The sequence below is a fragment of the Anomalospiza imberbis genome, chromosome 2, assembly GCF_031753505.1.
Source record: "Anomalospiza imberbis isolate Cuckoo-Finch-1a 21T00152 chromosome 2, ASM3175350v1, whole genome shotgun sequence".
Classification (NCBI taxonomy): domain Eukaryota; kingdom Metazoa; phylum Chordata; class Aves; order Passeriformes; family Viduidae; genus Anomalospiza; species Anomalospiza imberbis.
In genome coordinates, this window is record NC_089682.1 from 230,787 (window position 1) to 252,203 (window position 21,417).

The 21,417-nt window shown below is 67.7% G+C and overlaps 3 protein-coding genes across 6 annotated transcripts; 2 read left to right on the top strand and 1 right to left on the bottom strand.

Annotated features, from left to right (window-relative positions):
- Positions 1-247: 247 nt before the first annotated feature.
- Positions 248-1,312, bottom strand: TIMM10B (translocase of inner mitochondrial membrane 10B). Its single transcript, XM_068179464.1, has 3 exons — positions 1,161-1,312; positions 799-894; positions 248-718 (listed from the first exon to the last, which is right to left on the bottom strand). Exons 1-3 carry the CDS (start codon positions 1,197-1,199, stop codon positions 518-520), a joined length of 336 nt encoding a protein of 111 aa, XP_068035565.1. The 5' UTR covers positions 1,200-1,312; the 3' UTR covers positions 248-517.
- ARFIP2 (ADP ribosylation factor interacting protein 2) lies at positions 1,251-6,900 on the top strand. 4 transcript variants are annotated; one of them, XM_068179454.1, is made up of 9 exons: positions 1,879-1,919; positions 2,266-2,373; positions 2,466-2,574; positions 3,468-3,578; positions 4,105-4,220; positions 4,338-4,559; positions 4,930-5,087; positions 5,167-5,341; positions 5,678-6,900. In XM_068179454.1, the coding sequence occupies exons 2-9, from the start codon at positions 2,275-2,277 to the stop codon at positions 5,831-5,833; spliced, it is 1,146 nt and encodes a 381-aa protein (XP_068035555.1). In that variant the 5' UTR covers positions 1,879-1,919; positions 2,266-2,274; the 3' UTR covers positions 5,834-6,900. The 4 variants fall into 4 exon arrangements, with proteins under 4 accessions (XP_068035550.1, XP_068035555.1, XP_068035554.1 ...); XM_068179449.1 differs by lacking the exons at positions 1,879-1,919; positions 3,468-3,578 and adding an exon at positions 1,251-1,382 and having other exon boundaries at positions 5,678-6,899; XM_068179453.1 differs by lacking the exon at positions 3,468-3,578 and having other exon boundaries at positions 1,895-1,919; positions 5,678-6,899.
- Positions 6,901-9,151: 2,251 nt separating this feature from the next.
- On the top strand, positions 9,152-18,429 carry TRIM3 (tripartite motif containing 3). The gene is made up of 12 exons (XM_068179327.1): positions 9,152-9,280; positions 10,270-10,411; positions 12,198-12,432; positions 12,852-13,012; positions 13,243-13,423; positions 13,774-14,497; positions 14,726-14,829; positions 15,111-15,278; positions 15,359-15,527; positions 16,240-16,310; positions 16,418-16,558; positions 17,756-18,429. Exons 2-12 carry the CDS (start codon positions 10,284-10,286, stop codon positions 17,906-17,908), a joined length of 2,235 nt encoding a protein of 744 aa, XP_068035428.1. The 5' UTR covers positions 9,152-9,280; positions 10,270-10,283; the 3' UTR covers positions 17,909-18,429.
- Positions 18,430-21,417: the final 2,988 nt, after the last annotated feature.

Genomic DNA, 21,417 nt, shown 5'->3' on the forward strand with positions numbered 1-21,417 from the left:
GCACTGGCCTGGCAGCACCTGACACCTACCCGCCCTTGCCCCCTCCCACTGCCCCGAGTGCCTGCTCTGCACCTGCCAGCTGTAGTGAGAATGTTCAGGTGATCACAGGGGTCCTGCAGGGAGACGTTTGTCTCACGTTTAGGTGCAATTGCCTGGATTCCCTGTTGTGCCGTGGGCTCCCCCAGCACACCCAGCAGGCAGCGGGGGCCAGGGTTCTGGTGCCCTCCCCAGGTGTCACACTGAGCCATTACTGTGAAGATGTTTTTATTAGTACTCACAATCCACTTCCCAGAAATCCACAACCAGGAGGGCTAGGGGAGCCTTCCCCCTGTTCCTGTGCCCCCAGTCCCTGGTGCCCTGCACCGCCCAGCCGCTGCTCCGGGCTCCCGGGGCCCAGTGCAGATGCTGCTCCAGCCTGGAGCTCCAGCGCAGCAGGGCTGCAGCTGCTGCGGCTGCAACGGGGCCGGGCTGCTGCCAGTCGCGTCCGACGGCCGCGGGGAGCTGCGGCCAGCTGCTGCTACGTGCCGGCAGCGGGAGCGTCTTGCTCCGCGGGGCCCGGGGCCGGCTCGGAGGAGGCCGGCAGTCCGGGCGGCCCCGCTGGAGCCCCGTGCTCGGCTGCGCGGCGCTGCAGCAGCGCAGGCACCAGCCCCACGTAGGCGCCCATCAGGCGGTGGTTGGCGCGGACCAGCCTCGCGGCGCAGCTGTCCAGGCACGACTCCTGCGGGGGCACGGGGCTCAGGGGGCGCGGGGACACCGGGCCTGTGGCCCCTGGCCCGCGGCCCCCCGTGCCCCGCTCACCTCGCGGCCCGTGAGCAGCCGGTAGTTGAGGTTGCAGACGCAGTGGCGGAAGCAGAGCTCGGTCATGCGGTTGTAGACCAGCAGGAAATCTCGCAGCTGGGGAGCAGGCGCGGGTCACACCGGGCGGGGCCGCTCCGGGACCCCCGAAACCCACCGCGAGTCCCGGCGTGGCCCCCGGCCAGCCCGAGACGCCCGGGTCCCTTCCAGGGCCCCACCGGTTCTCCTGCGTCCCCGGCACCCCGCAATGCCCCCGCCGGAGCCCTCGGGACGCGGCGGGACACGCCACCACACCGACAGCCCCGGGACCTCCCATGAAGGCCTCGCGGGACACGCCGCTCCCCGCCCCCGGCCCACGCGCTCACGCTGCGGAGCTGCTGCCGGTGCTCGGCCGCCGGGTCCATCCCGGGCCGGGCCGGGGCCCGGTCCCTCCGCGCCCGCGGGACCACCCGCCGAACTCCCGGCGACGTCACTTCCGCCCGGCTCAGCGATGACGCCACTTCCGGGCCCTTGACGCCACTTTCGGCGCGTCCGGGCCGAGGCGGAGCGGGAGCGGCGCGGGGGGGCCCGGCGGGGCCGGGGCGCAGGTGGGGCTGGGGGCGGACCGGGGAGGCCGGACGGGGTGAGCGGCCGCGGGGCCGGCGGAGCCTGCCCGGGAGAGCCCCAGGAGCGAGGCTGGGGCCGCCGCCGCTCGGGCCGGTTCCGCCAGGAGCGGCCACCGGGGGTTCCCTCGGAGGTCGGTCCCGTCCCGGGGCCTTGCCGTGCGTGGCTGCGGAGGGGTCCGTTCCGCCGCTGCCCCCGCCCGCCCCGGAGGCTGTGGGACTGCGGGGCCGTTCTCTGGGCAGGATGGCCCTGGGCGGTGACGGCCCCTGCCCGCAGAGCTCGACCCTAGAGCCGGGCCGGGCCCTGTCCCCGCCGGGGAGGGGACAGGTCACAGGTAACGGGTTCTCGGGAGCCCGCCCCGGGCCCCGCCTGCTTTGGAATGTGCCCGGACCGGTCCGGGCGCAGCGGGCCCCCTCCCGCTCTCCTGCGGACGTGGCTCCCGGCGCCCTCCTGGCCGGGGCCGTGCTAGGCGCTGCCAGCGCCGCCGTCCCGGGGCAGGGTCTGCGGGGATCCCCGGCGGGGTTTGCGGGAGGCAGCACGGGGTGCGGCCCGAGGGGCGGGGGAGCCCGGGAGTCCTGGGCGTGATGGTGTGGGAGCCGCAGTGGGGTCGGCGCGTCTGGGACGTGCCACCCTGCGGGTCCGTTCTGGGAGCCAGGGGTGTCCCGAGAGGCGGCCCAGCCGGGCCGGGCAGTGGCTGCAGGAGGCCCGGGGCAGGGGGCCGCCTCTGCTCAGAGCCAGCGGCTGCCGGTGTGGGCCCCTCTCTCCACGCCGTAGCCTCCTGCTGTTCCACCACAGCCCCGCGGGTGCTGGCTGGGGCCCCCGGCCGGGGGTGGTCCTGGCCCCAGCACCACGTCTGTGTCCCTGCAGGCCCTGAGGATGTCGGACGGGATCCTGAGCAAGGCAGCCACCATGGAGATCCCCATCAGCAGCAACGGGGACACCAGCAGCCTGCCCGAGGACGATGGCCTGGAGCAGGTCTGGGGGTCGGGAACCCCGGGGGGTGTTTGGGCTGTGCCAGGGCTGTGCTGTCGCTGCCTCTCAGCGCCCTGTGCTCCTCTGCCCCCCAGGACCTGCAGCAGGTGATGGTGTCGGGACCCAACCTGAATGAGACCAGCATCGTGTCAGGCGGCTATGGGGGCACGGCCGAGGGCATCATCCCCACCGGCACCATCAAAGGTACTTGGGCTGGGCTGGGAGGGAATGGGATCATTGTGGAACCAAGGGGCTCAGCTCCCCTCAATGCCCCTGACTTACGGCACACGGCTGTGCCACAGCCTAGCCGAGGTGTGTCCTGGGTGGGCTCGGGTTCTGTGCAGGGCCAGCGTGTGGGGGTGAACTGATGGCAGAGGAGGGGCTGCTGCCCCAGCTTGGCTCTCCCTGGGTTGCTCCCCTGTCACAGAGTGGGGTCTCTGCTGGGAATTTCCATCCCCTTGGTCAGGACACCCCCGTGAGATTCTGAGTCCCTGCTCTGGTGGAGGATCCCCGGTCTGTCCTGGTCCACGTGCAGCGGGAGCTCTGGAGTGTGCTGGGGATGAGGGGGCAGGCAGGGGGCCCTAGGCCCACACCCTACTGAGCCCTTCTTGCTGTCCCAGTCAGACCGGGCCACAGCGGGGCCAGCTGGGCTCTGCACCCTGGGAGACCTGGCACCACTGTCCTTGTTCCATGCAGACCTCTCCCTGAGGGTCCCCCTGGGCTTGAGGAAGGTCCATGTGGGCAGAGAGTGCGAGTGCACGGGGGTGCGCTTCCCCGGAGCACCGCCGCTGCTGGCCTGGTGTCCCTGTGTCTGTGTCCCAGCGTGCCTGTCATGCCAGGCCTGCCCAGCCCTTGGGGTGCAGGGATTCCTGCACAGGGGTCAGAGCTGGGGGGTTTCCTGGGCTGGGGAGTCCGTCTGTGGCCTGTGGCCGTGTCTCTGGTTTCCAACGCTCACCTGCTGCCGTCGCTCTCCCGCTGCCGCCCGCCCGCGCACTCGTCCCTGTCCCTTGCCCCCCGTCCCCTCTGCCCTGGCTACCCCACTGTGCCATGCTCTGTGCCCCCATCCTGTCCTGCCCCACCCTGCTCGGCCCCTGCAGCCCCCCCATTTCCAGGCTCTCTTGTCCACCCTCACCCCCCCCGAGGACCGTCGGTGTCCCCCAGCGCGCCTGCTGCCCGTAGGATGGCCCGCCCGGCCGCGGCTCCCGCAGGTACTGCGCCCCTCACTCCACCCCAGGCCGTCCCTTGGGTCTGGGGGCCCTGGGCCTCCCTAGGGACGTTGGTAAGAGCCCCCGTGGCGGCTGTGTCATGGCCAGAGCCTGGTCCTGGTGCTGATCCTTGTGCTGGGACAGACGACAGCGCTGGTGGGCCCAGGGGGCTCAGAGGTGGGTCCTGGCCAGGGGGGCCCACCCTGCCCCTGGAGCCCACCTGAGGGACTCTCAGTGCTGCTGGGCAGTGTTCCCCCTGTGTCCAGCCTGGTGAGGGTAGTCAGCAGCATGGGGCAGGGCCTGGTGCAAACGGATATGGCTGGGCTGGGGTCTGTGCCCCTGTGTGGGACCCTCAGGGGGGCTGGCAGGAGCAGGGTCCTCACCACAATACCTGTGAGCCAGTGCTTGGCATGCTGCTGTGGAAACAGCAGCTCCAGGACAAGGGCTCTGGAGGCTGGGGCTGCCCGGTCCCCCTGGCTGCTGCCCTCGTGGAGCTGGTGCCAGGTTCCTATCCCTGTCCCTGTGCCAGGCCCCGGGCTGCACCCACCACCCCCCGGACCCCCACCTGGTGGAGAGGAGGTCGTGCGTGGCATTGCCGTTGAGAAGTTTGACATTGTCAAGAAGTGGGGGATCAACACCTACAAGGTGAGGGGTGAGGGGACACCAGCGGGCCTTCCTGCTCCCCTCCCACAAGCAGCTGCTCTTGGTGTGGTTCGGGGACTCACAGGTGCCTTGGGGGCCCCCGGTGTCCCCCTGCTGCAGTGCACCAAGCAGTTGCTCTCGGAGCGCTTCGGCCGGGGGTCCCGCACGGTGGACCTGGAGCTGGAGACCCAGATCGAGCTGCTGCGTGAGACCAAGCGCAAGTACGAGAGCGTCCTGCACCTGGCACGGGCACTCACGGCCCACCTCTACAGCCTCGTACAGACCCAGCACGCCCTGGGGGATGCCTTTGCTGACCTCAGCCAGAAATCCCCTGAGCTCCAGGTGTGCCAGGGCTAGGGGGACACTGGGGTGAGGGCAGGGACACCTGGGCACCAGGGCTGGGGGAGGATGGGGGGAATGCCAGGACTTGGAGGGGACACCTGGACACTAGGGCTGGGGGTGGGGGGGGCACGGACAGCTGGGACTTGACACTGGGGTTGTGGGGGTCAGGACTTGGGGAGTCACACTTGGACGCCAGGGCAGGAACGTAATATGCACAGGAGTGGCTGTTGTGCTGGTGCTGGCCTCGGTGGTGCTGCATCATGCTTGGCCTCGGTGGTCTCAGGGGCCTTTTCCCCCAGCACCCTTGATGGAGGGGAGTGGGGATGTGATCCGTGGCCCCTCACCTGTGCCCCCATCCCTCTGTCCCCAGGAGGAGTTTGGGTACAACGCGGAGACGCAGAAGCTGCTGTGCAAGAACGGGGAGACGCTGCTGGGCGCCGTCAACTTCTTTGTGTCCAGCATCAACACGCTGGTCAACAAGACCATGGAGGACACGCTCATGACAGTGAAGCAGTACGAGACAGCCAGGTGGGACAGGGAGCTCGGGGGGCTCAGGGCTCCTGGGGAGGTCTGGAGGCAGGTCAGTGATGCCGGGGGTTCCGTGCAGGTTGGAGTACGACGCGTACCGCACGGACCTGGAGGAGCTGAGCATGGGCCCGCGCGACGCCGGCGCTGTGAGCCGCCTGGACGCGGCCCAGAGCCAGTTCCAGAGCCACAAGGATAAGTACGAGAAGCTGCGGGCAGACGTGGCCATCAAGCTCAAATTCTTGGAGGAGAACAAGGTGGGTGCAGGGATGGGAGGTGTGGGGTGTGGATGGGGGGCACAGGAATGGGAGATGCAAGACAGAGGTGGGGCATGCAGAGATGGGGCACATGAGGAAGGGGGGTCTGGGACAGGGATGGGAGGGAAGTGCAAGGATAGGAGGCACAGGGATGGGGTCCCTGCAGGGACTTGACATCCATGTTGGATTTGTCACTCAAGGACACAAATTGGGTGGAACGGGCAGTGCACAGGGGGAGTGGTGGCACTCGGGGGGTCTCAGAGGGCTTTCCAACCCCTTTTCTATGCTGCTGGGGTGGGCTCAGGCCCCCCCAGTCATGATGCCCTCCCCCCCCAGATCAAGGTGATGCACAAGCAACTGCTGCTGTTCCACAACGCCATCTCTGCGTACTTTGCTGGGAACCAGCAGCAGCTTGAGCAGACCCTCAAGCAGTTCAACATCAAGCTCAAGACCCCTGGCGCCGAGAAGCCCTCCTGGCTGGAGGAGCAGTGAGCTCCCTGTGCCCCCCCCGGACGGAGGAGCACACATGGACCTCAGTTGTGGCCGGGGGCTCATGGGGGCCACAGCCCAGGCCTGGTCTTGGATGGGGGGGGCCACCAGGTGCGGGGAGCTGCCAGTGGGCTGGGTCCCCCCTCATTCCACAGCCCCTGCTCAGGGCAGGGTGCAGCAGCTCCTCAGCACAGACCCCACAGAGCAGACAGCTGGAGTCCCCCCTGCCCCTGACACTCCTAAGGGGGCTCGCTGGGCTGCTGCCCCCAGACACCCTACTCACCTTGGGGTGAGCCAGGACCTTCCACTGTCCCCCTCTGCCTCCCTGGGGCAGGATGAGGGTGCGCCCCTCCCAGGCCCACTGCCAGCTTTCCCCCAGGGAGCCCCCTGCCCTGTGGCACAGTGGAGCTGGGTGGGGCCAGGCCCCACCTGTGCCAGGGAGGGGCTGTGTGGCCTCCCTGCCGCACCTGGCACCCAGGGGAGCTCCCGCTCTGCCCGCCATTGCCAGGGACACCCTGGCCCCCTCCAGGCTGTTCACAGGTATTTCCAGCCTGGCCGCTCATGCACTCCTGATTCACAGGGGGCTGCACCCTGCAAAGACCCCCCTGCTTCCCCAGGCCTGTGGCATCCTGGGCTGGGCTGGTGAGGGGTCCCTGTGCCCTGCTGCTAGTGGCAGGGGGGAGTCGCTGGCCAGGCACACGTCCACTGGAACCCTGGAAGAGGACGGGGGGCTCCAAGCAGGGACCAAACGTCAGTGGAGGCACAGGGGGTGCACTCGTGTCCATGCACGTCTGTGTGTGGGCACATGCGTGTCCCGGGACTGGGGCACATGTGCTGCACACAGGGGGCTGGGCTCCCGGCCAGGGTTCACCCCCAAGCCATGAGGGGCCCCCTGCCTACCCCCGCACTTGGGCACTTTCTCCTGAGACAAAACTGTTGGTTTTTCTTGCTCGTTAATTTAACTCATAATTTAATGTCGGGATCCGACTTCCCCCTGCCCCACCCTGGTGACGGTCTGACCCCCCAACCCCCGACTTCTGTAAAATCCCAAATAAATGGTACAGATCAGTGTGTGCGGAGCTGCAGTGGGACGAGGAGGGGCTGCACCCTGCGGGCTGGGGCTGCCAGGGTGGGCATGAGCCCACAACGCTGAGGACTCTGATGGAGCCCTAGGGCAAGGGGGACTGGCCACTCCTTGTGGGGGCCCCAGGCTTGGAAGGGGAATGAGCTGGAACACGGAGGAGATGGCTCTGGGGGGCGAGCGTGGGGCTTGGGGGGACCCTGCTCACTTGTGTCTGCTGAGGGGAGCCACCCCTCGCTCCAGCCCCGTGGCACCAGCATGAACCAGGACCAGGTGGGAGTAAATGGGGGCAGGATGGGGGCAGCTGCAGGGGAAAGCTGGGTGGGATGGGCCTGGGGTTCCTGGCCTCATCACCGCTGTCCCACTGGTGGCACTGAGAGCTCGGGAGTCCCACAGGATAGATTCCCTTTCCCCAGGCCAGGCACTGGGGCCGGTGCCATCTGCTGCTCTCCTCCATCGCCCTTCAACCTGTTCCTACTCTAGTTGCTGCTCCCCTGGGGCTCCTGGACACCCCCAGGACACTCACTGGCCCCTGGGATACTCCCTTCAGAAGATTCCCAACCTCCCCTGAACCTTCCTGCTGGACACCCTCTCCCTCTGGCCCGGCCCACCTGGAACACTGAAACCTTCCCATGGGGTCCTGCCACTCCCCAGACGTGGATGTGGGCAATCCCTGAGCTACTGTGGTCGGGTGGGTGTCTGCCCCACAAGGGATGAGGGCTGTTCCCAGGCACCTGCTCTGTGCCCCAGGCCCATCCACCGGGCCGTGTGGGATATTGGGGAAGGACCAGGGGCCTCTGTGGGGAGAAGGAGCCACTGGAGGTGAGGGGGGAGGGCCAGAGGAGGTCCTTGGTGGAGGGGAGCCCACTTGGTCGTCCTGTGCTGCAGATGTCCCAGCACCTGGTCCCCGCTGTGCTGTAGGTGCCCCTGGGACACGCTGAGCCTCAGCACCTTTTGCTGCTTCTGGTGGTGCCTGGCTGGGAGTGGAGGGTCCTGGCGGTGGGTCCTGGCTTCCAGGGCAGGTCACTCCCTACCACCCTCATGATCATCCTTGCTCCTGGGCCACTGGGCCATCAGGCCGCACAACCAGGTCTGGCCTGGCTGCAGAACCTTCCAGACACTGGGGCCGAGGTGGAGGCTCAGGGGACCATGCTGGAGACCCCCGTGTGGATTGGGACAGATTTACGGTGGGGCTGGTTCATGGCAGAGCTCTGGGTCCATCCTGGAGCTGATGGGGCTCCCTGATGGGTCCCCAGATGTGCTGGGCCGGGTCAGCACCTTCCTGTCCCTGCAGCCATCATCCCCCATGGCCCACTCCAGCAGCGACCTGGCTGGGGATAGGGGCACCTCCTCTGCACCCCTCGAGCTCCAGCTCTGCCAGGATGCCTCGTCCAAGAGTGCCCGCTCGCTGCCCCACCTGCCTCACCCAAAGGAGGCAGCCGGGAGCTGCTGGAATTCCCGGGAAGCGGCAGCAGGTGGGCTTGATGCCACGTCCTGGACGGGGTGGGGCCCCTGCCCTGGGGGTGGAGGGGCACCAGCTGAGGGGGGTGATGGTGATGAGGGGGGTCCCACGTGGAGGAGGAGCTGTGGCAGCTGGCAGGTGGGAAGCAGTGTGGGCCCCCTACAAACTGAGCGGCTGGGACGGGCCTACTGGCTCTGGCTCTACTGCTATCCCCCCTCTTTATGAGCCCCTTTGTACCCCGCCTGCACCTCCTTTATACCACCCCTCTATAACCCCCATTTTACCCCTCTTTTTACCTGTGCATCCCCCTCGCCCCCCTTTACATCCATCTGTTCGCCTTGACCTTCCCTTTTTTTCCCCCATTATCCCCCTTTTATATTCTTCCTACTTCCCAATTTATACCGCTCGTCACCCCACGCTCGGTAACCCCCCCGCCCCGCCATGCCCCCACCCAGCACTGTATGCTCACATTCCCCAGTCCTGTTCCCCCTCCAATTTGGGGTCAACCCCCCCAAATTCGGGGTCGGGATGTGGTTGCCGTGGCAACAGCCGGGTATCCCTGGATGCGCGGAGCCCCCCCCCCCCCCGGCTGCAGAGCCACAGCCCAGGCGAGACCACTGATGCTGGGGGGGGGCTGAGGGGTCACTTTACCCACTTTCCCACGGAACCCTCCCCACGAGCCCCCCAGCCGGGGGCGGCAACGCGTCCCGCGGCGACGCCTCGCCGCCGCGAGTGGCGCGTCCGGGGGTGCGGGCTCCGTGAAGCAGGGAGGCGGCGGCACGTTCCAGCTCCCCCTCCGGAGCGCGCTTGGTGCCGCCCGGCCCGGCCGCCTCCCTGTCGCATCCCGGGCCGGGGCCGAGGATGCGCCGTGGGGCCCGCGAGGAGCGAGGAGGGGGCTGCGGGGGGGGTGAGTGCGGCCGGGCCGGCGGGCGGCCCGCGCGGGGCCGGGCGGAGCCGCCTGCGGGGCGCGGGTGCGTGAAGGGCGGGCGGGGCGCGACTGCTGCGGGTGGAGCCCCCCGGGGCCCCGCGGGGTGCGGGACCCCCGGGCCCGCCCGGGCCCAGGCCCGCCCGGTCCCGGTGCCGCGGGGGGGGCGGTGCCGCACAATGGCGGCCGGGGCGGGGCCGGGGCCTGGAGCGCGGAGCCGCCGCAGCGCCGTGAGCGGGGCCGGGGCGAGGGACGGAGGGCGATGGGGGGCTGTGGGGGGTCAGTGGGGCACAGGGGAGCGGGTGAGGAGTGTCCCGTGGGACAGGGGTCGGGTCGGTGCTGGGGGGCTCGGGAGGAGGGCGGGGGCGTTGGGGTGTGCCCCGTGGGGCAGGAGGGTGGGTGCTGTGGGTGCCCTGTGGGGCAGGCGATGGACGGGGCCGGGCGCCGTGGCGCACGAGGAGAGGGGGCTGTGGGATCACTGGGTTCCGAGGAGCAGGGCAGCGCCGTGGGACGCGGTGGTGTGTGAGGCTGCGGCTGCCCGCGGCTCACGGGCATGGTGGGGGCCACGGGGAGTCCCCGTGTGTGCCCCGTCTGTGGGGCCAGGGGCTGTGGGATGCCTTGGAGTGGGTGCTGTGGGTGCCATGGGTCAGGGCTGTGGGTGCCCCGGGGTGCTGAGCCCTCATGCGCAGGGTGAGTGTCTGTTACGGCTCTCTGTGGGGCTGCGGGGTGGGCAGGGGGCTGCGGGGCACTGTGGGCGGAGTGGTGGGCTGCGGGGTGCCATGCAGTGCCTCCCAAGCATCTAAATTCCCCCCATTCTCAGGCTGAGGCTCTGCCATGACCCACCACGAGCCTGCGGGGTGGGTGGGGGTTGTGTGGCGCCCAGGGGTTGGGGCTGGGAGTGGCCGTGGGGTGCCGGGGAGCCCCATGGGGTGTTGCAGGGTGCCTGCCCCTCACTGTGGCCTGCCTCCCAGGCTGAGGAGCCACCATGGCCCGCCATGAGCCCGCCAGCCCGGTGGTGCGGCAGATTGACCAGCAGTTCCTGATCTGCAGCATCTGCCTCGACCGCTACTGCAACCCCAAGGTGCTGCCCTGCCTGCACACCTTCTGCGAGAGGTGGGAGCTCCCAAACCCACCCTGAGCCCCCTGCATCCTCCCAAACCCCATCCTTGCCTGCACGCTTTCTGTGAGAGATGGGACCCCCTGAACCCCTCCTGAGTCCCCCCTGCACCCTCTGAACCCAGTCCCTGCCTGCATACCTTCTGTGAGAGGTGGGGCCCCTCCCACACCCCACTGCACCCCCGGTATACCCTCTGTGCCCTGGCACCCACTGTCCATCCCAGCCCTGTCTCTGAGCACCCCTACACCCCTCCCGTGCCCTCTGCACCCCTCCAGCATCCCTCCCCAGCACATCTCCACTGTGCCCTGGGCCCCCCTGCACCCCACTGAGTCTTGACTGCAGCCCTGCCACTTCAACCCACCAAATGCACCCCCCATGTCCTTACTGCCCCCCTGCACCCCCAGCCTGCTCTCTGCCCCTCCAGCATCCATCCCCTCTGCCCCTCATGCACCTAGCCCCCCTCTGCCTTGCTGCATCCCCCTCTGTCCCTGAGCCTGTACCCCAGCAGTACCGCCTGCACCCCCAGTGTGCCCCACTGCACCCCTCCTGCACCCCCTAAACCCTCAGTGTGAGCAGAGCCCCCCCTCAGCCCCCACTGGTGGTGAGCCAGGCCCCCCTGCACTCCCTGCCCTCCCCAGTGAGAGATGGGGTCCAGCCTCCCCGTGCCCCCAGAGGTGGGGGCTGGGACCCCCTGCATTCCACAGCCCATGGCGGTGCTGGGACCCCCCTGCTGCCCTCCGCACCCCACTTCTCTGGGAGGGCTGCACAGCCCCTGAGCCCCCCAAGTGTGGCTGCTGGGGGCACCATGGCTGGTGTCCCTAAGTTGGGGGGTTCTTGTTGCTGATGGCCCCCTCTCTCTGTGCTCCCAGAGCCCTCTGGTCCTGCTTTGTCCATCCGTCCATCTATCTCCCCAGGGGCACTGGCACTGCTGCCCCGTGTCCATCCTGTCCATCTGTCTGACTGCCTGCTCGTCTGCCTCTCCCCCACCTGGTGTGACACCACACAGCCCTCCTGTCTGTCTGTCCATCTGTGTCTCCCATCCTACTGTGACACTGTGCAGCCCCCCCCCACGTGACTGTCCGTCTGTCCTCCTCCTGCACCCCAGTGTGACACTGCAGCCCCACCATCTTGTCCATCTGTCCCCTGGTTTGTCTGTCCCTCCCACCCTGTTCTCACACACCTGTGTTCCACCACACAGCCCCCATGTCTGTCTGTCCATCTCTCCCCCTGCTCTCTGCCTGCACCCCAACCCTTCAGTCCGTCTCGCTGCCCCCCTCTCCCTGTGTTCCTCATTGCCCCATGTGTCCATCCTGCTGCCCCTGTCCCACTGTCACTGTGTGCAGCCCCCCTGTCCATCCATCTGTCCCTGTGCCACTGCCTGTCCCCAGGCCTCTCCACATGCCCTTGTCCTGCACCCTGACCCTCGTGTTCATCTGTCCATCCCACTCTCTGCCTGCCCCCAACCCTGTGTGGCGTGTTCCCCCTTCTGTCCCCCATCAACCTGCCTATCCATTCCCCTGTCTCCCTGACCATCCATCTGTCCCTACATCCCCCTGTTCTGCCCCCACCGCCAGCCCACATCCCCCATCCCCAGCAGGTCCTGTCCCCCGTCCATCCCTTCATCTGTCCCCCTGTTGTCCCTATATCTGGTCCCACGTGCCCCCGTGCCCCCACAGCCCCCGTTCCCGTCCCTGCCCTTTCACATCCTGACCCAGAGTCTGTCCCTGTCATGCCCCGTGTGACCCCTGGCCCCGGTGACCCCCGTGACCCCTGTGACCCCAGGTGTCTGCAGAACTACATTCCGGCCCAGAGCCTGTCCCTGTCGTGCCCCGTGTGCCGCCAGACCTCGATCCTGCCCGAGCGGGGGGTCCCGGCGCTGCCCAACAACTTCTTCATCACCAACCTGATGGAGGTGCTGCAGCGGGACCCTGACCCCCGCGGGGCCCCCCCTGCACCCCTGCCCCCCCTGGGCGCCGCCACCGGGCAGCCGCTCTGCTGCCCGAACCACGAGGGAAAGGTGGGGCCCGAGCGGCTGTGGAGGGGCTGGGAGGGCTGTGCTGGACTCCAGGGGCTCAGGGTGTTTGTGAGTGGCTGCAGGGACCTGCAGTGGGGCTGCAAGTGTCCGGGAGGGCTGGGGAGGTCCCGAGGGCTGATGTGACTTAGGGGGCTGGGGACCTGCAGGAGCTGGAAAGGCTTTAGGAGGACTGGGATCTGGGGAAGGCTGAGGAGGTCTGTGAAGATCTGGAAGGGCTGTGAGGGTCACGAGGGGTCGGGGGGGCTGCAGGCCTTGGAGAACGGGTCCAGAGAGAGTCTGGGGAGGCTGCAGTGGTCCAGGGAGTCTGGAAGAGGCTGTGTGGGCTCAGGAGGTGATTTGGGATGGGCTGCAGGGTCCTGTGGGCTGAGGTATGGGGCAGCAGGTGAGCGCCGGTGTGGCAGGTGATGGAGTTCTACTGCGAGCCCTGCGAGACGGCCATGTGCCGGGAGTGCACGGAGGGGGAGCGGCGGGAGCACCGGGACCACCGCACCGTGCCGCTGCGTGACGTGCTGGAGCAACACAAGGCAGCCCTGCAGCACCAGCTCGACGCTGTGCGTGCCAGGTACGGGGGGCAGGGGGTTTCTGGGGGTCCCCGTGACCCCACTCCCACTGGTGGCAGCGCCAGCTTGATGCCACCCACACACGGTACAGGGGGAGGGGTGGCTGAGGGCGTCGTGGGTACTGTGGGGTTTGAGGGTACAGGGAGTGCCCATATCCTCCTGCAGAATACCACAGCTGGATGAGGGTGCTGTGGGGGTTTGGGAGTTCAGGGGGTCCCCATGTCTCCCCCAGGCTCCCACAGCTGGCGGCAGCTGTGGGGCTGGTAGCCGAGATCAGCCGGCAGCTGGGGCAACGCCGGGCTGAGGCCGAGGCAGAAATTGGGAGCAGCTTCGAGGAGCTGGAGGCAGCGCTGCGGCAGCGGCGGGAGGTGCTGCTGCGCGACCTGGAGGCCACCTGCGCTGCCAAGCAGCAGGTAACACACCTGGGGCTCTGTGCCCTTCACCAGCCGTTCCTGGGAGGGTGTGTGGGTACCCCAGCCTTACCCCAGTGCCAGTGGCCCAGCCGGTGCAACAGCTGGGGTCCCAGTACAGCACCAGCACTGGGGTTGTGGCCGTGGCTGTGGTGGAGGTGGGGGCGCAGGCAGAGCATTGGTTAGGGGTGCTGGGTGTGGGGGTCCCACACAGGCACCACAGAGATGTGCCATCCCCACAGGATGCACAGAGGCGCAGCTGGAGTGCTGCGGCAGGGCCAGGATGTGGTTCAAGTGTGGGTGTTGGCACCGGGGTCCCACCTGGTGCCACAGGTGATGTCCGGGTCCCACAGGTGCTGGAGGCACAGCTGGAGGTGCTGCGGCAGGGCCAGGAGAGCATCCTGAGCAGCTGCGCGTTCACAGAGCAGGCGCTGCACCACGGCTCAGCCACGGAGGTGCTGCTGGTGCAGAAGCAGATGGGTGAGCGGCTGCGGGAGCTGGCGGCGCGGCCCTTCCCCGAGCACCCGCACGAGAACGCGCAGCTCGAGTTCCACGCCGAGCCCGAGGGGCTGCGCCGCTCCATCCAGAACCTGGGCGCGCTGCTGACCACCAGCGCCACGGCGCACACCACGGTGGCCACGGGCGAGGGGCTGCGCCAGGCCGTGGTGGGGCAGCCCTGCTCGCTCAGCGTCACCACCAAGGACAAGGATGGGGCGCTGGTGCGCAGCGGCGGCGCCCGCCTGCGCTTCGCCGTGACGGGCCCCGACGGCGCCGCGGCCGAGGCCGAGGTGCAGGACAACCGCAATGGCACCTACGAGCTGGTGTACACGCCGCGCACCGAGGGTGACTTTGTGCTGTCCATCCTGCTGTACGGGCAGCCCGTGCGCGGCTCCCCCTTCCGCGCGCGCGCCCTGCGCCCCAGCGACGTGCCCCCGTCCCCCGAGGAGGCCAAGCGCCGCGTCAAGTCCCCGGGCGGGGGGCACGTGCGGCAGAAGGCCCTGCGCCGCCCCGCCAGCATGTACGGCAGCGCCAAGCGCAAGGAGAACCCCATCGAGGACGAGCTCATCTTTCGCGTCGGTGAGCAGGGCGCGCGGGGGGTCCTGGGCCAGTGGGGGTGTCTTGGGATGATGGGGGGCTCCTTAGGGCTCCCCACAGCTTTAGGGGCTCCCCAGGACGGTGGGGTCTCCCTGGGCTCCTCATGGCTCCCTGGGGTGGCGGTGGAGGGCCCCAGGGGGTGGCAGGGGTTTACCGGGGTGGTGAGTGGTCTCCTGGGGCCCCATGTGCCCCCCTGACTGGTGCCTGCAGGCAGCCGAGGCCGGGAGAAGGGCGAGTTCACCAACCTGCAGGGGATCTCCACATCCAGCGCTGGCCGCATCGTCGTGGCCGACAGCAACAACCAGTGTGTGCAGGTATGAACACCCTTGGGACGTCCAAACCCGCCCGGGACCCCCACTGACTCTTGTTGATCCCCACTGACCCCGACAACAACAACCAGTGCATGCAGGTATGGACCCCTGGGACCCCCACTGACCCCTCCCCTTCTGTGATCCACGAACTCTCCCAGGACCCCAACTGACTCCCCCTGCTCCCCCCTGGCCCCCACAGTTGTTCTCCGGTGAGGGGCAGTTTTGGCTGCGTTTCAAGGCGTGGCGGTGTTCCCCCGATTCCCCTGACGCTGCTGCCCTCCCAGGTGTTCAGTAACGAGGGGCAGTTCCGGCTGCGTTTCGGGGTGCGGGGGCGTTCCCCGGGGCAACTCCAGCGCCCCACGGGGGTCTCAGTGGACACCAATGGTGACATCATTGTGGCCGACTACGACAACCGCTGGGTCAGTGTGTTCTCGCCCGAGGGCAAGTTCAAGGTGAGTGGAAGCAGGGCTGCAGGGGTCTGTGGGGTGGGGGGTCAATGGCACCTCCTGCCCTGACTGTCTGTCCCCTCCAGACGAAGCTGGGCGCGGGGCGGCTGATGGGCCCCAAGGGCGTCGCCGTGGACCGCAATGGGCACATCATCGTGGTGGACAACAAGGCGTGTTGCGTCTTCATCTTCCAGCCCAATGGAAAGCTGGTGGCGCGTTTCGGCTCCCGCGGCACCGCTGAGCGCCAGTTCGCAGGTATCCCCGGGAGCCCCCAGCTGTGAGCCCTCGGGCTCCCCAGGGACCAGGGCAGGCAGGACTGTGTGCCCCACATCGCTGGGATGGCTGGTGGCACTGGGACCCCCAAGAATGGCCTGAGGTTGGGGGACAGGTCCAGGCTGTGGTTTTAGACTGGCTTTCTGCATCCAGTTCTGGGCTGTGGGTTCAGGTTCTGGGCTCAGGACTTCTTCTGAGCTCTGCTTTGAGTTCTGGGGCTGGACAGGGAGCCAGGATCTAGTTCTTGGTCCAGCATCAGGTTCAGTGCTCTGGGCTGGTGATCCAGTTCCACGTTCTGTCTCTGGGTTCAGGTTCAGGACTGAGATCCCAGGCTCCTGAGTTCAGGGTTTGGTCCTGGTTCCCAGGCTAGGATGTGGTTCCAGGTTCTGTGTTTGGGTCTGGGTCCTGAGCTGTGTGTCCTAGACTGGGGCACTGGGTTTGGCTCTGGATACAGTTTGTGGGTCTGGGTTCTGGGTTCAGTTCTGGGCTGGGGCCCTGGGCTCAGGTTGTGGCACTGGCTCTGTCCTGGGGGCTCTGAGTTCTGGGCTCTGGCCATACCTCAGGGCTCTGGGTCCATCCTGGTCCTGCCATGGGGCCAGGGCTGAACCCCACCATTCCCCTCAGGGCTGAGACCCCAGTCCTGGGGATGAGTTCCCTGTGCCCCATTTGGGCTGAGCCCCCTTTGTCTCCTCAGGACCCCATTTTGTGGCTGTCAACAACAAGAACGAGATTGTGGTGACTGACTTCCACAACCACTCTGTGAAGGTGAGCGCAGCCACAGGCAGGTGCTGAGAGCCCCGTGGTGCTCTCAGGGCTGGGGGCCTGCAGTGACCCCCCACGACTCCCACGTGTTGTCCCCCCATGCCCACCAGGTGTACAACGCTGAGGGCGAGTTCCTGTTCAAGTTCGGGTCGCACGGGGAGGGGAACGGGCAGTTCAACGCACCCACAGGGGTGGCCGTGGACAGCAATGGCAACATCATCGTGGCTGACTGGGGCAACAGCCGCATCCAGGTACCGCACCTGTGCCTGCACGGACACACGGACACCTGTGTCTGCACACCTGTACCAGCACGGACACCTGTGCCTGCACAGACACACAGACACCTGTGCCTGCACCTGCACACCTGTGCCTGCACAGACACCTGTACCAGCACACCTGTGCCTGCACAGACACATGGACACCTGTGCCTGCACAGACACACGGACACCTGTGCCTGCTCAGACACACAGACACCTGTACCAGCACAGATGCCTGTGCCTGCATGGACACACAGACACCTGTGCCTGCACACCTGTGCCTGCATAGACACACAGACACCTGTGCCCACACAGATACCTGTGCCTATACCTGTGCCTGCACAGACACCTGTACCAGCACACCTGTACCAGCACAGACGCCTGTGCCTGCATGGACACACAGACACCTGTGCCTGCGCACCTGTGCCTGCATAGACACACAGACACCTGTGCCCGCACAGATACCTGTGCCTATACCTGTGCCTGCACAGACACCTGTACCAGCACACCTGTGCCTGCACAGATGCCTGTGCCTGCATGGACACACAGATACCTGTGCCTACACCTGTGCCTGCACAGACACCTGCACCTTCACACCTGTGCCTGCACCTTCACACCTGCGCCTGCACTGACACCTGCACACCTGCACCTGCACACATGCCCCCAGTGCAGCCCAGGGGGGCTCAGCACTGTCCCCTCTCCATGCCATCCCTGACCCCCAGCCCAGGTGTGTGCTGTGGGGCACCTGCAGGAACCGGGACACAACTCGGTTTAAGTGAGAGCAACTGGGAAGGGTCTGTGCAGGGTCTGCAGTCAGCTGGGGGGGGTCTAGGGACAACTGTGAGCAACTGGAGTCAGCTGGGAGCAACAAAGAAGGGTCTCTGGTCAACTGGGAATGGTCCATGGGGGCCTAGGGTCAACTGGGAGGAACTGGGAAGAGTTTTGCACTGAGAGGAACTGGGATGGACTGGGAAGGGGTGTGGGGTCACCTGGGAGCAACTGAGAAGGGTCTTGGGTTAACTGGAATAGGGGGGGATCCCTGTCCTACTAGGAGGGATCGTGACCACATGTCCCCACAGGGAGTGCATCCTGCAGGTCCGGGGGCTATCAGGGCTGGGGGTCCCTGGGCTTAGGGCCATTGGGGCTGGGTGTCCGCGGGCCACTGGGCACAGCTGTGCGCACCTCCTGCAGGTGTTTGACAGCGCGGGCTCCTTCCTGTCCTACATCAACACGGCGGCTGACCCGCTGTACGGGCCGCAGGGGCTGGCCCTCACCTCCGACGGCCACGTTGTCGTGGCCGACTCGGGCAACCACTGCTTCAAGGCCTATCGCTACCTGCAGTGACGGGCAGGACACGCGGGCACAGCTGCGGGCAGGAGGGACCTGCAGCTGCAGCACGGCGCGTGGGGTGACGGCTGCCCCACGGCCCTGCCTGCCCCCCAAGCGCCATCCTGGCTTCATGTGCACTTTATCCCAGCGGGCAGCCGGGCCTGGGGGGGTGAGGATGGGTCCCGTGGGGTGGGGGCTGCCTGGGGGTCATGGTCTGGCCCCTCACCCACGGCAGGGCCAGCATCCCACTGTCCCTGCTGACAGGGTTCCCAAGGTGTGGGGGGTGTGAGGGGCAGGGGGAGCCGCTGGAAGGGCTTGTGGGGGGCTGTGGGGTGGCCAGTCCAGAGCCCCATGCCCCTTGAGGGCTGCCCCCCACCTCCCCAGCTCCCCTCCCCAGCTGTGGGGTGACTGTGTGTGCCTGCTGCCCCACTGCACTGCTGCTCCACAGCTCTGGGGGGCTCTAGGGGTTGTGGGGCAGCTGCCGCACGCTGACAAAATTGTATGTACAAAATAAAGTATTCTGGAAGTACCCTGGCCCCGTGCTGCCCTGTAGCCCTGCCTGTCCTTCACATGCCCTGCCCTACAGCCCCCGTGGCCCGTGGGCCCTGCCAGCTGTGCTGGACACCCCCAGACAGTGCCAGGCCAAGCAGGGACAGGAACGGTGCCTGGAGCTCAGTGGCACCATGGGCGCCTGCCTGGCCTGGGCGTTGTGCCAGCACTGACCCATCTGCAGGGCCAGGGACGGACTGGGAGTGGGGAATGGGCTGGATTGGGCTGGCCTGGGAGTGGGGACAGGGTTACACTGATCTGTATTGGGTCAGACTAGTCTGTGCTGGCAGCAGGATTTGGGTTGGACTGGTCTGTACTTATACTGGGTCAGACTGGGCTATACTGGCATGGAGACTGGTCTGTTCTAGGAGTAGGAACTGGTCCATACTGGTCCGTGTACCCAGGAGAAAGTGGTCAATGACCTGCTGAGTTGCTCAGAGCCCGCACGTCCCCGGGGCTACCACAGGGGCTGTGGGGGGGTCACAGAGCTGCTCCGCCTGGTCGTCACCAACTCTGGCCATCCGTGGGGGATCCTGGACAGCAGCAAAGCTCACCCAGACCCTACTCACCATCCCCCACCAGCCCCCTCCCCTGGGGGGTCCCAGGCCCCAGAGGTGGCCGGTGACCCTATTCCCAAGCAGGGCTGGAGGGAGGATCCAGGAACGTCCATGCCTGTGCCTGGTCCTGATGCTGGGAAGGCCCTAGAACAGATCACCTGTGGGTCCCACAGCGTGGGCAGGACAGCCAGGGGATCAGATCCAGCTGGGGCTGGGAACGGCAGTCCTGCCTCACCCACTCGGTCTCCTGCTGGGACAGGGTGACCTGGTGGCTGCGGGACAGGTGTGGGTGTGCCTGCCTGAAGCTCAGCAAAGCCTTTGGCACCATCTCTGTCTCCCTGGCACCTCACAGAGCACCTGCAGCCTGGCTGGGACAGGTGCTCCTTGTTGGGAGCAGCTGGCTGAGGGCTAGGCCCAGGGAGGGGTGGGAATGGGGCCACATCCAGTGGGGCAGGCACTGCTGGGCTCCCCAGGGCTCGGTGCTGGGGCCAGCGCTGTCCCACAGAGCTGTCAATGCTCTGGATGGAGCGTGGAGCGTGTCCTCAGTGAGTCCGTGGACCGCACACAGTTGGTTGGGATGTGGAGGGCAGGAGGGATCCCAGAGGCGTCTGGCCAGGCTGGACTGATGGGCCAAGGCCAACAGCGTGAGGGGCAACAAGGGCCCGTGCTGGGTCTTCTGCTCAGGTCACCCAAACCCCTGCAACACCCCAGGCTGGGCAGAGGGGCTGGGAAACGGCCCTGGGGGTGTTGGTCACACTGACTGGACACGAGCCCAGGTGTGCCCAGGTGGGCAAGAGGCCGATGGCACCTGGGCTGTGCCAGCCCAGGGTGGGCACAGCCTCAGGGCAGGGAGTGTCCCCTGTGCTGGGCACTGTGTGACACCTCGAGGGCTGTGTCCAGTTCTGGTCCTGCAGGAGAGACCTGGAGGGGCTGGAGCGTGTCCAGGGCAGGGGACGGAGCTGGGAAGGGGCTGGAGAATTCCTGAGGGAGCTGGGAAGGGGCTGAGCCTGGAGCAAAGGAGGCTCAGGGGGGACCTTCCCAGGAAACAAGTGACAGGACAAGAGGAAACGGCCATAAGCTGTGCTTGGGGAGGTTCAGGTTGGACATCAGGAGGAATTTCCTCATGGAAAGGGCTGCCACGTCCTGGCAGGGGCTGCCCAGGGAGCTTTGGAGCGCCCATCCCTGCAGGTGTCCCCTGGAGGTGGCACTCAGAGCTCTGGGCTGGGGACAAGGTGGGCATGGGGCACAGGCTGGACTCAGCCTTGGAGGTCCTATCAAACGGAGTGGCTGTGATCGTGCCCGGGATCAGACCGGTGCCCGCGGCTGCAGGGACCCCGCACACCGTGTGTCGCCATCGCTGCTCCCGGCCGGGCCCCCGCTCCCCTCCGGGGCTGGTAAGAGCCGGGAGCCTCGAGCCCCTGCCGGTCCAGCAGGGCGTTTGGGGGCTCCGGGGGCACAGCAGCCGCAGGGAGTCCCAGAGCTGCCCCGGCCCCGTCCGGTGCCAGTGCGGGGGCAGCGGGGCGGAAACCGGCGGTGCCGGCGCCTTCGGGGAAGCCGCTAGGAGTAACCGGGGGTTCAACTGGGCTGAACTGGTCCGTGGCACCGGGGGTCTCGCTGCCCGCCTGGAACAGCCGGAACACTGGGGCGGGCACGGGCAGTGTCGGGGTCACCGGCCCCGGGAGTATCACCGGGGGGAAGGTCCCTCGTTCCGCCCAGTTCCCGCTGCCGGCAAGGCCTGGGGCTCCCGGTCCCGGGGGGTACTCGGGGGTATCCGGTGGTGCGTGCCGGGCAGGACCGGAGAGGTCCCGGTGGTCCCGGCCGGTGCCGGGCAGGACCGGAGAGGTCCCGGTGGTCCCAGCCGGTGCCGGTGTCAGTGCCGGGCAGGACCGGAGAGGTCCCGGTGGTCCCGGCCGGTGCCGGTGTCAGTGCCGGGCAGGACCGGAGAGGTCCCGGTGGTCCCGGCCGGTGCCGGTGTCAGTGCCGGGCAGGACCGGAGAGGTCCCGGTGGTCCCGGCCGGTGCCAGTGTCAGTGCCGGGCAGGACCGGAGAGGTCCCGGTGGTCACGGCCGGTGCCGGTGTCAGTGCTGGGGAGGGCCCGGAGAGGTCCCGGTGGTCCCGGCGGTCCCGGCCGGTGCCGGTGTCAGTGCCGGGCAGGACCGGAGAGGTCCCGGTGGTCCCGGCCGGTGCCGGTGTCAGTGCCGGGCAGGACCGGAGAGGTCCCGGTGGTCCCGGCCGGTGCCGGTGTCAGTGCCGGGCAGGACCGGAGAGGTCCCGGTGGTCCCTGCCGGTGCCGGTGCCGGTGCGCGAGAGGCGGCGCTGTCCCCGCCGGCCGGAAGCGGAAGTGACGCGCCCCGAGCCCCCCACCCTCCCCCCCGCGACCCCCGGCAGCGGAGCGGCCGCCGCAGGTACCGGCACCGG

What these genes read in the sequence shown, in the direction of transcription:
- TIMM10B (XM_068179464.1), bottom strand. Translation starts at nt 1,199, where the DNA reads ATGGACCCGGCGGCCGAGCACCGGCAGCAGCTCCGCAGC. An exon ending in ACCGGCAGCAGCTCCGCAGC is followed by an intron (nt 895 to 1,160) that starts GTGAGCGCGTGG and finishes CCTGCTCCCCAG; the next exon opens with CTGCGAGATTTCCTGCTGGT. An exon ending in GGCTGCTCACGGGCCGCGAG is followed by an intron (nt 719 to 798) that starts GTGAGCGGGGCA and finishes GTGCCCCCGCAG; the next exon opens with GAGTCGTGCCTGGACAGCTG.
- TRIM3 (XM_068179327.1), top strand. Translation starts at nt 10,284, where the DNA reads ATGGCCCGCCATGAGCCCGCCAGCCCGGTGGTGCGGCAGATTGACCAG. An exon ending in GCAACAACCAGTGTGTGCAG is followed by an intron (nt 14,830 to 15,110) that starts GTATGAACACCC and finishes CTGCCCTCCCAG; the next exon opens with GTGTTCAGTAACGAGGGGCA. An exon ending in CGCTGAGCGCCAGTTCGCAG is followed by an intron (nt 15,528 to 16,239) that starts GTATCCCCGGGA and finishes TTGTCTCCTCAG; the next exon opens with GACCCCATTTTGTGGCTGTC.
- ARFIP2 (XM_068179454.1), top strand. Translation starts at nt 2,275, where the DNA reads ATGTCGGACGGGATCCTGAGCAAGGCAGCCACCATGGAGATCCCCATC. An exon ending in AGGACGATGGCCTGGAGCAG is followed by an intron (nt 2,374 to 2,465) that starts GTCTGGGGGTCG and finishes TCTGCCCCCCAG; the next exon opens with GACCTGCAGCAGGTGATGGT. An exon ending in CCCCACCGGCACCATCAAAG is followed by an intron (nt 2,575 to 3,467) that starts GTACTTGGGCTG and finishes CGGCCCCTGCAG; the next exon opens with CCCCCCCATTTCCAGGCTCT.